General features: G+C 39.1%; 1 protein-coding gene across 8 annotated transcripts in view; it reads right to left on the bottom strand.

The window, feature by feature from the left end:
- LOC118703341 (CREB binding protein) overlaps positions 1-12,879 on the bottom strand; it is a 157,496-nt gene that overhangs the window by 30,646 nt on the left and 113,971 nt on the right. For all 8 annotated transcript variants that reach the window (XM_036410218.2, XM_036410219.2, XM_036410213.2 and 5 more), the window contains 2 exons: positions 6,246-6,435; positions 1,762-1,880 (listed from right to left, as the gene is read on the bottom strand). In XM_036410218.2, the coding sequence (XP_036266111.1) occupies positions 1,762-1,880; positions 6,246-6,435 (309 nt within the window). The remainder of the gene's footprint in view (positions 1-1,761; positions 1,881-6,245; positions 6,436-12,879) is intronic.

Here is a 12,879-nt window from a genome sequence, read left to right as displayed (position 1 = left end):
AACCAAAGGACTTGTATGCATGCATATAAGCCTAACCAGTGGACACAGACAAGAGGAGGGCTGAGGGCATGAGTGGGGGGAATGAAGGGGTAATGGGGGAATAAAGACACATATATAACACCTTAATCAATAAAGAAATTAAAATGACACCAATGAAGATCACCAATGATTTTACAAAATCATTCAAATCGTAAGCCATAATTTTCCCATAAGGTCAACATGCCTCAAAATTATGAATGTTTTATAATGCAATTTCATTGTTGAAATCATTTTGTGTACACAATTATTCTGTTGGAAAACAAGTTTATGTTTTCATTTATAATTTAGCAATTGTAGTGTGTATGAAGTATATCAATTTAAGAATTGTTTAATTCTTTCTGTAATGGCATTATCACATTTTTTTTTTTTTATTTCTAGTAGATAGCCAAAGTTTATAGTTAGCTCTTAAATTCATTTAGAACAATCTCAACATGGTTTTTAAAAAGTCTCCTGGATCCAACATCATTTGGATAATTTGGAAAAAGCTCAAAATGTTAAAACAATGTAAAAATAAATCTTGTGAAATGTGGGGGGAAAAAAGACAAAATGGTCTCAATCTAGTGGACACCCCAAATTCCAAATGCCAGCCTTATCTTAAAATAAAATGGAAAGTACCAGAACAACTTCTGTTTCTAACATTAAGAACTGATTTTACTATCTAAAATTAACATTTTAAAATGTGATCAAATTCCTTCATAGGCAAAGTTAAAGAAAAAAAATTTAAAAGAACTGTTTACTAAAAGATGCTGCTTAGCCCTAGCCGGTGGCTCAGTTGACTGGAGCATTATCCCATATACTAGAAGGTTAAGGGCTTGATCCCCAGTCAGGGTGCATACTGGAGACAACTGACTGATGTTTCTCTCACATCAATGTTTCCCTCTCCCTAAGAATCAATGAAAACAAGTCCTCAGGTGAGGATTAAAATAAAAAGTGCTATTTAAGATTTTAAAAATAAGAATTTTCATGCACTGAATTACAATGGTAAGCAAATTTATCAGTTTTTCTAGAGATTCACTCTTGGTCCTATCAAGCAAAATGAAATTCAAAGATAAACTGAAAACAAAAATAGTAACACTGTTTAAAAGAATCTGTTGGGTCACCATGGCCTTTGCCATGGGATATCAAAATGAGTGGCCCATGTGTTCTATAATTGTCTAGAGGCCTGGTGCATGGAATTTGTGCACTCGGGGGGGGGGGGGGGATTTCCCTCAGCCTGGCCAGCACCCTCTCACAGTCCGGGAGCCCTCGGGGGATGTCCGACTGACAGCTTAAGCCCAGGGAGCAGACATCCTTAGCACTTCCGCAGAGGTGAGACAGGCTCCACCTGCCAGCTGTGAGCCGGGCTCAGAGCTTCTGGCTGAGTGGTGCTCCCCCTGTGGGAGTGTACTGACCACCAGGGGTCAGCTCCTGCATTGAATGTCTACTCCCTAGTGGTCAGTGTGCATCATAGCGACCAGTTGTTCCACCGTTCAGTTGATTTGCATATTAGCCTTTTATTATATAGGATATTCACCAATCCTTTGGAAACACATTTTAGTAAGAAGGTGCATTACTGTTTTGGCAGCAAACTTTTAAAAATAGTTTGAGAAAAATATACAAAACAAGGTTTTTATTTTACCCAATTTTAAGAAATAGAACATGGATAATCATGAGTTACACTAGTAAAATTATAATACATTTTCATTAAAAAAATTATAATATATTTTTACTGTATGAACTTACAGGAATTCCTAGGAGCTGGGGATCTACAGGCTGCCGAAAAGGTAAGGACTCTGGATCCTGTCGATATAGCGCTTCTAGGGTTGGCATAAGAGCCTGGCGCAATTCCTCCGGTTTAAAGACTGTAGTTGGAAAGCATAAGAAAAACACACACACTGTTTACAAGGCACCCAGACCCTTCCTTTATGACACTTCAAATGAAAATCTGGCCATTTCTAAGGAGGTCTGAGTCATCTCCCTCCCTGCACTGAAACTTACTAGGGTTCTCATTCAGCAGAGTCCACAGACATTCTAAAGCTACAAATCCAGGGTTTCTGAAATAATAGTAACATTGGTGTTTCTAAAAACTTCATACATGTCATGAGGCATAATACCACAGTAAGTATGCTCTGCAGTGAGAAATTTCAACATTAAAACTGTTGGAACAGAAAATGAAGCTCACTCCCAAATCTGCTTCATTGATCAAACAGTGGAAGGGACCTTTCTGGCCTAAAGTAAACTCAGACCACTTGAGACAAATGGTTTGTACTACAACCTCACAAACGAACACAGTAACAGAGCTATAAAAATAAGTATTTTCACCAAAAGGTCTATACTTCTCTCCCACATGCCCATTTCTCCAACCTCTCAGCTATTGCATTTCCTACTGCATTTTCTATTGTCACCAATCCAAGGATAAACAGTGGCTTCCAGATACATTCAAGATGATACATTCACATGAAACCCAAATGAGCTCAAAAGACACGGGGAAATGTGTACAATAGCCTCTGAAAGCAAGCAGCAGGTCAGGCAGCAGTGATGTTACAACCCCACCTTGCTCACACACATCCTATGCATAGGAAACTGACCAATAAGAGGCAAATATGTCAGAGGAGTTCTGATGACTTGGGTTATAAGTGACAATATGTTCATATTCTCTCTCTCTCTCTCTCTCTCCCTCCCTCCCTCCCTCTCTCTCAAATATTTTAAAAAGACTTTCTAGAACTGACATGTGGTAAACTATAATTTAAAAAATCAGATTAATATACCATAAACATTTAAAGTTCTAGTTGGGAAGTGGCATACATCGAGTATATTGAGAGATGAAAAATCATGGCCCTGAGAAGTTTCCCGAAGTTATTGCCATTGGAGTCAGGGATCACCCATATGTCCTGACTGGCCTCCTGTGGAAAAGGAACACCTGGATGCTTTAGACCTGGGGCAGCGCTGGAGCTCAGTGAGCATATGGGCTATCCCAGCAGCGCTCTCCAGCAAACATTCCCATTGGAAACAAGTGCATCCTGCTTTCAGCGAACTCCCTTTCTCCTACTGTTTTCTTTGAATAACTTTCTAAGAAAAGAATTCTAAAGAGTTTTTTCATTCTTCTAAACTAGAGGTCAGCAAACTAGACTAGATGTCAGCAAACTCTGACCCACAGGCCAAATCTGAAGGCCTGTGAGCTAAGAATAATTTTCGTTTTTAATGGTTGGGGGGGGAAAATAAAAATATTTCCTGATATGTGAAAATTATACATCAAATTTTAGTCTCTAAAATAAAAATTTATTAGAACACAAGTGTGCCTATTTGCTGAGATATTGTCTCATCAAACAACATGCCCTACAATGCAGCTGAGTAGTTGCCAACAGAGACCTATGACACACAAAGCCTGAAGTATTTACTGCCTGGCTCTTTACGGGAAAAGACTGCTGCCCTGCTCCGGACCGCCTCATCTCCGTAAAGGCATCACAGTGACGTGGCTTACATTAGCTGACTTTGGTACACAGCTGCCGTCACCGCACATTGTTTAACACTTATGCAGAGGAAAATATATTGTCAAATTCCTGTCTTTATTTGAAATAAGTTTTCTGCTACGAATGAGTATGGTGTGCTTTTTCCATACAATCAGCGGGGTGTACCACATCAGTAATCCTCGAAACATGGACCATGGGTACCATGAGGAGCACTGTGCTAATATGGGAGCTGCCAGACATATGTGGCTACTTAAAGCTAAATGAATTAATATTAAATAAAATTTAAAATTCAATTCTTTAGTCACACTTGTCACATCTCAAGTACTCAGGAGCTGCATTTGGCTGGTGAACACAGTAATGGAGAGCAGAGAAAGTTCCAGTACTGCTTCAGGCCTTTCTAGGGGTCTGTGAAATCTAATTTATTTATGTAATATAAAACAACGTTCATAATAACACTAAGTTGTTACTTGACTTATATGTCGTGTTAACCTTCATACAGATGGGGCACTAACAGGTGGGAGTAAAATTTCTAGCATGGCAGCAGCTTCCCCAAACCTGACTTAGTAGTCACTAGGTCTTTGCTGCCACTGTGCACACACAGGGAAAATGCCAGCTGCACTTAAGAATATTCTTGCTGAAGCAGTTAAAATTATTACTTGTGTTAAACCTCAACCGTTGGCTACACGTCTTTTACCCTATATAAAAAAAAAGGGGGGGGGGAGGGTTGGTATAAGGCACATCTACTGCATGCAGTACTTGTCTCGAGCGAAAGCACTTATCCGAGTGTTGAGAGCTGAAGTCATTGCTTCTTTTTTTAATGAAACACATAAAAATGGAATGACTGATAGACAAGCTACAGTTATTCAGATGTGGTATGTGGTAGACATTTTCTCAAAAATGAACAAAGTTGGAGTTATTTCAACGACAACTGATAGTATTTTTTGCCAAAGATAAAAATCTGGACTCTCATAAAAAATTAAATATTGCCCTGACCGGTTTGGCTGAGTGGATAGTCAGCCTGCGGACTGAAGGGTCCCAGGTTCGATTCTGGTCAAGGACATGTACCTTGGTTGCGGGTACATCCCCAGTGGGAGGTGTGCAGGAGGCAGCTGATCAATGTCTCTTTCCCATCAATGTTTCTAAGTCTCTATCCCTCTCCCTTCCTCTGTGTAAAAAAAATCAATAAAATATATATTTTTTAAAATTAAATTTTGAGAAATTTGTATTTATCACAGGAGCTTAATATCTTGTTGAAATTTACAAAACCTTTTTTTAAGAGATCCATAGTGATGTTAATGAATGCGATTAAAAAAATTATTGTATAGTGACATATGCTAACATTAGGAAGATCTACATAATTCAGTGAACCAAATTGTCGGATGACCAAAAAATCATGTTATAAAGTAAATCATGAAAGGGCAAAGGATCAATTCAAAGTACAAAACAGACAAATGGACTCTAAAGTCAGAGTTTGAAAAATTCAGTGCTAAGGATTCATATTTCACACTACAACTAATCTTTAAGAAACTTTTACTTGTTGAGTGTTGTAGTAGTATCAAAAAAGAAAATCACAATTATTTAAAAAGGCTGTTATTCTTCCCTTTATCAACCATCTATCTGGAATGGGACTTCGTGTACTGCAAACAAACAACGTAATACAACAAAGTACAAGCAGGGGCAGATCTGAGAATGCAGCTGTGTTCACTTTTATCTTTGAGCCAAAAAACTGTAAAAAAACAATGGCACTATACTATTCATTGCTTTGGAAAGTTATTTTTCATAAAATGTGTTATTTATGGGTGTTAGTTAATAGATTTATTTTTAACTGAATATTTTCAAAATTTCAAACTGAGCCAAGTGTTAATTTCTAATAAAGTAGACAGCAGTACATAATCCATACAGACAAAAACTCTTTGGGGTCCTCAATTTTTAGAGTACAGAGAGGTCTAAGACCAAAAGTTTGAGAACTGCTGTTCTCCATAATCTCCAGGGCCCCTTCCAGCAATAGACTCTAACATTTCTCTGCCATCTTTCCCAAATGTAGCACCTGCAGGCCTAACCTTCATGAGCTCTGTCCTCACATTTCCAAGGGTCACCTGACAATTTTCTGACACCCTGCTATCTTCTTTAATTTTTAAACACATCTCAAAGTGATTTTTAAAAATCACATAAAAAGAAAAAAGAAACAAATAAAAATCACATCCATTGTGAGGCTGGCTCACCCCACACAGCTCGGAACCCAAAGCATCTTCACTTACTTGCCCCCACCCACTCACAGGGTCCCAACTCCACCCACTTGTTACTTTGGGCACTTATCTGTAACAGCAAACACCTATAAGCTCCTACATGTATGCTATGGTGATATTTTCCCCATACCATGGCCTTTCTGTCATTTTCCTGCTTGAATCTGACAGTGGTTGTTCATGCCTTGCCGAGAAAAGCCCGAGATCCTTGGCCTGCTCAAGGACTGAGATGCAATTTGAACTCCAGTTCCACAGCCAGCACACCTCAGAAGACAGCTGTGCCCCCTGGACTGCCCCCTAGAGCCAAGGCTTGTTTCTTATTAAGCCATGAACCTGTGGGATCTTAGGGAGGAGTCCAGTTTGTTGTCACTATTTCTATTTGGAGAATAGCAGGCAAAACAGAGAAAGGGGGAGATGCTAGTCTATTTCTGCTTTAGCTTTTAACCCATAATGTAGAATCACAACACAATGGCAAAGCAGCACAGTTCAGTAAGTTCAAGAAAACACAACTTACTTTTTTTCCGTGGCTGTGAAGGAGATGCTGACTGGGAAGCGGCACCATTAGCGGTGCTCTCTTCTTCCTCTTTAGCTTCTACTTTTACTTCTGGCTTCTTTTCATCCACTTCCATTGGTTCTGATTTCTGCTCTGTTGTGTCTGATTCTTCTTTAACTTGAGAAGATCCTTGTAGATCTTCCTCCATCATCTGGAAAAAAAAATTATAAGTAATGATACATGGATGTCAAAAAGCTTTATTCTAATTCAGAATTATTGGAAAGCTCTTAAAAATCTATGTGTTTGTTAAAACCTTCTTCTAGTCACAGCTGCATTTATTCCTTTCCCTCCCACAAGAAGGAATAGAGCATTTGGTGTCAGTTGAGTTGCTTTAAGATAGTACCAGTACAATTGTGTACTAATTTTTAAAATTTTATATGCTGGAGTACTTAAAATATTGCATATATACATATCTACCATCACCCACTCAGTAGTTTTACATATAGACTTTTCTAGTTTGGAACAAACATTCCTGGAAAATTGGGCCAGAGTTCAAAAACCAAATTGTTTAGCCCATCCAGCGTGGCTCAGTGGTTGAGCATCAACTTATGAACCAGGAGGTCAGTTTGGTTACTGGTTAGGCCACATGCCTGGGGTGCAGGCTTGATCCCCCGTGGGGATGTGCAGGAGGCAGCTGATCAGTGATGATCAGATCTTTCATCACTGATGTCTCTCTCTCTCTCTCTCTCTCTCTCTCTCTCTCTCTCTCTCTTCCTCTCTAAAATCAATAAAAATATATTTAAAAAACAAAACAAAACACCAAATTGCTCAAAAGGCCAGGCAAGTAAAATAAGTGAATGCAACAAGAAGATGAGGTGTGAGACAGCAGAAGCTGTGGAGACTCTGGCAAACCGGAGAGCCCATGTCCCCTCTACAGGCCATGCTGATGCTCTCATCCAGACTGCTGCCAGAGAGGACTTGAAGAACAACGCTGACAGAGCTTATCATTTTCAAGAAAATCCAAAAATCCAAAAATCTGGAGTTTAGTTTATAATTTCCCACTTTAAAATATATCATATGAGCCGAACAAAACAATTAATATAGATTGGATTCAGCTCACAATCTGCTAGTTTTCAACTTCTGCCAGTTTAATTAGTAAATGAATAAACCCCTCGTGTAATCTAACTCTGCGGAATATAAATAAATAAAAAATGGCAATGAAAAAGTTGCTGAATGATTCAAAGATTTAAAATACAAACCTTTTTACCACTGAGTTTATTATTTGTGGGTTTGTCATATAGACTTTATAAAGTTGAGATATTCCTTCTAACTTTATTTAAGAGTTTGTATCATAAAAAGATGTTAAATTTTGTCAAATGCCTTTTCTGAATCTACTGATATGGTTTTTATCCTTTATTTTGTTATGTGATGTATCATATTAATGAATGTTGAAGCATCCTTCCATCCCTGGGATAAATCCCACTTGATCATGGTGTATAGTCCTATTAATGTATTGTTGAATCTGGCTTGCTAAAATTTTGTTGAGAATCTTTGCATCTATGTTCAAGGATATTGGCCTGTAATTTCCCTTTTTTTTTTGTAATGTCTTTTTATCTGCTTTTGGTATCAGGGTAATGCTGGCTTCATAAAATGAGTTTGGGAGTATTCCTTCCTATTCAATTAAAAAAAAAAATTTAAGGACAGGTTTAATTCTTCTTTGAATGTTTGGCAGATGCTATCTGGTCCTGGACTTTTTATCTAAGATCAGGAACAAGACAAGGATGTCCATTACCACTACTTCTATTTGAAATTATATGGGAAGTCCTAGCTACAGCAATCAGACAAATAAAAGGCATCCAAATGGGAAAATAAGCAAAACTCAACTATCCTATATAATAAAAAGCTAATATGCAAATAGACAGAATGGTAGAACCGAACAAGCTATGACATGTGCTGACCACCAGGGGGACACGGTGGCGGTGGCCATGGTGGGATGGTGAAGCAGGTGAATGGGGGTGTCAGACCAAGGTGGGGTGCTGGTTGCTGTCATTGGGGCAGCCTTGGTGGTTATTGAAAATTCTTTGCTCTTGCACACCATGGTCCCGCCTGGCACTCACACCTGCTGCTGGCACCTGATCTTCCCTCAAGGCTTCTCCACCCACTGCTGGCTCCGGCCCCAATTGCTCTGCGCTGTCAGAGGACGTGAGTGGGCTGGTGCCGACAGTGCGTAGGAGCAGCAGTGGTGTGAGTAGGGCTGCTGCAGACAGGGGACCAGGGGATACTGCAGGAGGGGCCAGATGCGGGTGCGGAGGACGAGCAGAGACCCACCCCTGTGCCCACTGCAGCCTCGTGGCCCACAGTTCTTTTCAAGGAGCACACATTTGTGCACTGGGCCCCTAGTTAGAATTAATAAATGACTTCAGCAAAGTTTCAGGACACAGAATCAATACGCAGAAACCTGTTCAGAATTCTATATACTAAAATAATGATCAGAAGAAGATATTAAGAAAACTATCCCATTTACAACAGCATCAAAAAGTATAAACCACCACCCTGGCCAGATAGCTTTGTTGGTTAGAGCATTGTCCTAATATACCAAGCTTGAGGATTCAATCCCTGGTCAGGGCACATATAAGCAGCAAGCAATGAATGCACAGATAAGCAGAACAACAAATCCATGTCTCTGTTTCTGTCTGTCACTTTCTCACTCTCTAAAAAAATCAATAAATTTTAAAAAAGTATTAAATATCTAGGAATAAAATTTTAAAAATATTTATTGTTAAAAATATTACAGGCCCCTGCCTGATGCTCTGCTCTGCCTAGAAAAAGCCTTCCTGACTCCACCCTCCCAAACATTGTCGAACCCCCCTAACCCCCCACAAACCTCCCCCCCCACACCCTGCTCTGGCTCCGCCTGGTCCACGGCTATCTCCCCACTCGCCTTGTTCAGAATCTCTAGATGTTCCTTCACCTTGCAGGGTATTTCCTCCTGTTTCCCACCCCCTTCGCTCCCCACACACATGCACACAGACAGCCCAGGGCCTGACCCTGGCAGAAGCTGAAAAGGAGCCTGAGCCTAAGTCCCATGAACTCTCCCACTCCCCCTTGGAAGACCCTAGGGATCCCCCCCTTCTGGAAGTTAACATTGGACCCTCTGGGGATCTTAGTGATCCAACTCCAGAAACCAAGATGGCAGGATAGGTAAACACCTAAACTGCTGCATCACACAACAATTTCAAAACTTCAACTAAAAGACAAAACATCTATTACCCAGAACTACAGGAAAGCTGGCTGAGTGGAAGTTCTACAACTAGAAGGAAAGAGAAAAGAGCACTGAGATGTGCACAAGTGCTGAAAAGCTGAGGTTTGGAGGCGCGTGAATAAGAACAAACTAGACATTAAGCATACACTGACTGAAATAAAAAATAATATAGAGATCCACCAGCAGACTAGAGGATCCCAAGAATCAAGTCAAATATTTAAAATACAAAGAAGCAAAAAACACCCAACCAGAAAACCAAAAAGCAAAAAGAATCCAAAAATTTGAAGGTAGTGTAAGGAGCTTCTGGGGCAACTTCAAGCATAATTATGGAGGTGCCAGAAGAGAGAGAGCAAGATACTGAAAACCTATTTGAAGAAATAATGACCGAAAACTTCCCCCACCTTGTGAAAGAAATAGATTTACAAGACCAGAAAGTGCACAGAACCTCAAACAAAAGGAATCCAAAGAGGACCACACCAAGACACATCATAATTAAAATGCCAAGAGCAAAAGACAAAGAGAGAATATTAAAAGCAGCAAGAAAAACAGTTACCTACAAGAGAGTACCCATACAACTATCAGCTGATTTCTCAACAGAAACTATGCAGGCCAGAAGAGAGTGGCAAGAAATATTCAAAGTGATGAATAGCAAGAACCTACAAACAAGATTACTCTACCAAGCAAAGCTATCATTCAGAATTGAAGGTCAGATAAAGAACTTCACAGACAAGAAAAAGCTAAAGGAGTTCATCACCACCAAACCAGTATTATATGAAATGCTGAAGAGTAGTCTTTAAGAAGGGGAAGAAGAAGAAAAAGGTAAAGATAAAAATTATGAACAACAGCCGAAACCGGTTTGGCTCAGTGGTAGAGCGTCAGTCTGCGGACTGAAAGGTCCCAGGTTCGATTCCGGTCAAGAGCATGTACATTGGTTGTGGGCACATCCTCGGTGGGGGGTGTGCAGGAGGCAGCTGGTCGATGTTTCTCTCTCATCGACGTTTCTAGCTCTCTATCCCTCTCTCCTACTCTCTGTAAAAAATCAATAAAATATATTTTTAAAAAATTATGAACAACAAATACATACCAACCAACAAGTGAATTTACAAATCAAGTGAATAAAAAATTGGATAAAACAGAATAAACTGGTGAATATAATAGAATCAGGGGTATAGAAAGAGAGCGGACTGACAATCCTTAAGGGGAAAGAGGTGTGGGAAGAGATTGGACAAAAATTGTACACCTATGGATGAGGAGAGTGGGGAGGGGAGTAAGGGAATGGGGTTGGGTGGGAATCGGGTGGAGGGGAGCTATGGGAGGAAAAAAGAGGAACAACTGTAATAATGTGCACATAAAGATTTTTAAAAAATGATGAAAAGAATAATAGGAAGACACAATTTAGATACATTCAAATTCACAAAGCAGGACATACTAGTTACATAAAAAAGAATAATAAATAAATAAATAAATAAATAAATAAATAAACAAACTAGAGCTACCATATGATCCAGAAATCCCACTGCTGGGTATTTATTTGAAGAAATTATAAACACTAATTCGAAAAAGTATATGCCTCTGTATGTTCCCTGCAGAACTACTTACAAGAACTAAGATAGAAGTAATCCAGATGTCCATCAACAGATAAATGGATAAAGCTGTGACATATATAATATGTGTGTTATATATATATATACACACACATATATATACATACATTCATACAATAAAAAAGAATGGTACTGTATCTTGACACTTCTGACAACATGGATGAACCTATAGGTTATCGGGTCTAGTAATAATTAATGTTGTTTTTAAACATTTGTTTAAAATCTTGCTTGGCGTTGATTTGTATTGACATAACCTTCAAACACGTGGTATCTACAGAACGTGTGAAGTGCAATTAACAAGTTTTGCTTGAAAAAGTTTGTGTTTGGTTTGGTTTTTGTTGCAAAACTAGGGCTAAGAAGATGGCGGATGAAGAGCATATTCGGCACTGCATGCTTTACGAGTTCCAATTAGAAAGAAAAGCAAGTGAGGCTGCAAAAAACATCTGTAGTGCTCTTGGTCAAGATGCAGTTAGCGCCAGGAAATGCCAGCGTTGGTTTGAGAAATTTCGCGAGGGAAATTTTTCGTTAGATGACAAGAGTGGTCAAGACTGTGTGTCCAATTTTGATCAAGAAGCTCTTCAAGCTCTTTTGGTGCAAAATCCTCAAATTACCCAACAAGAGCTTGCGACAACTTTAAATTGTTTACAAAAAACAATTTCCAGTCAATTGCGTGCACTTGGCAAAGTCCAAAAGTTTGGAAAATGGGTTCCTCATGAGTTGACCAACAACAACCGTAATCAAAGAGTCACAATTTGCAGTTCGCTCCTCTCTCGTCAAAACCGTTTGCCGTTTTTAGAGCAAATTGTTACCGGAGATGAAGAATGGGTGCTGTATGTTAATTTGAAAAGGCGGCCTCAATAGTTGGACAAAAATGAGGCTCCGCAGCCCACGCCAAAACCTGACTTGCATGCGAAAAAAGTGATGTTGTGTGTTTGGTGGAATTTTAAAGGAATTCTTCATTATGAACTTTTACCATCTAACCAAACCATTACAAGTGCAGTGTATAGTGCCCAATTGGAAAGGTTAGCCCAAGCTTTAAGAGAAAAAGAACCCGCGCTGATTAATCGGAAGGGCGTAATTCTTCACCACGATAACTCACGACCACATACTGCAAGAATCACTGTTGAAAAACTGCGCCAGTTGGAATGGGAAGTTCTCCCTCAACCTGCATATTCTCCTGATATTGCCCGTTCCGATTACCATTTGTTTCGTTCTTTGCAAAACTTTCTTCTTGGAAAAAAATTTAATAATGAAGAATGCCTCAAAAATGCATTGACCGAATTTTTTGCATCAAAATCACAAGAATTTTACAACAGAGGGATTAAAATGCTTCCTGAGCGTTGGGCACAAGTAGTAGAAAACAACGGCAACTATATTGTTGATTAAATTTTGTTGTATTGTTTAAATAAATTTGATTTAAAAAAGTATTAGAAAACGACATTAATTATTACTAGACCTAATATTATGCTAAGTGAAGTAAGTCAGACAAAGACAAATGCAGTATGATCTCATTTATACATGAATCTAAAAAACAAAATAAATGGAAAAAAAATAAAACACAAACAGACCTATAGATATAGAGAATAAACTGAGAGTTGCCAAAAGGGAGGGGGGTAGAAGAATGGAGAGGGGAAGAATACACTGATATCTTTAGTTATTTATTTAAAATATTTTTATGGATTTCAGAGAGGAAGAGATAGATAGAAACTTCAATGATGAGAGAGAATTATTGATTGGCTTCCTCCTGCATACCCCCAACTGGGGATTGAGCCCACAACCCAGGCATATG

Source organism: Pipistrellus kuhlii, unplaced genomic scaffold (genome assembly GCF_014108245.1).
Source record: "Pipistrellus kuhlii isolate mPipKuh1 unplaced genomic scaffold, mPipKuh1.p scaffold_m20_p_4, whole genome shotgun sequence".
In the NCBI taxonomy this organism is placed as follows: Eukaryota; Metazoa; Chordata; class Mammalia; order Chiroptera; family Vespertilionidae; genus Pipistrellus; species Pipistrellus kuhlii.
Note: the sequence above shows the minus strand (reverse complement) of the source record. Positions and strands in the feature narration are given on the sequence as shown.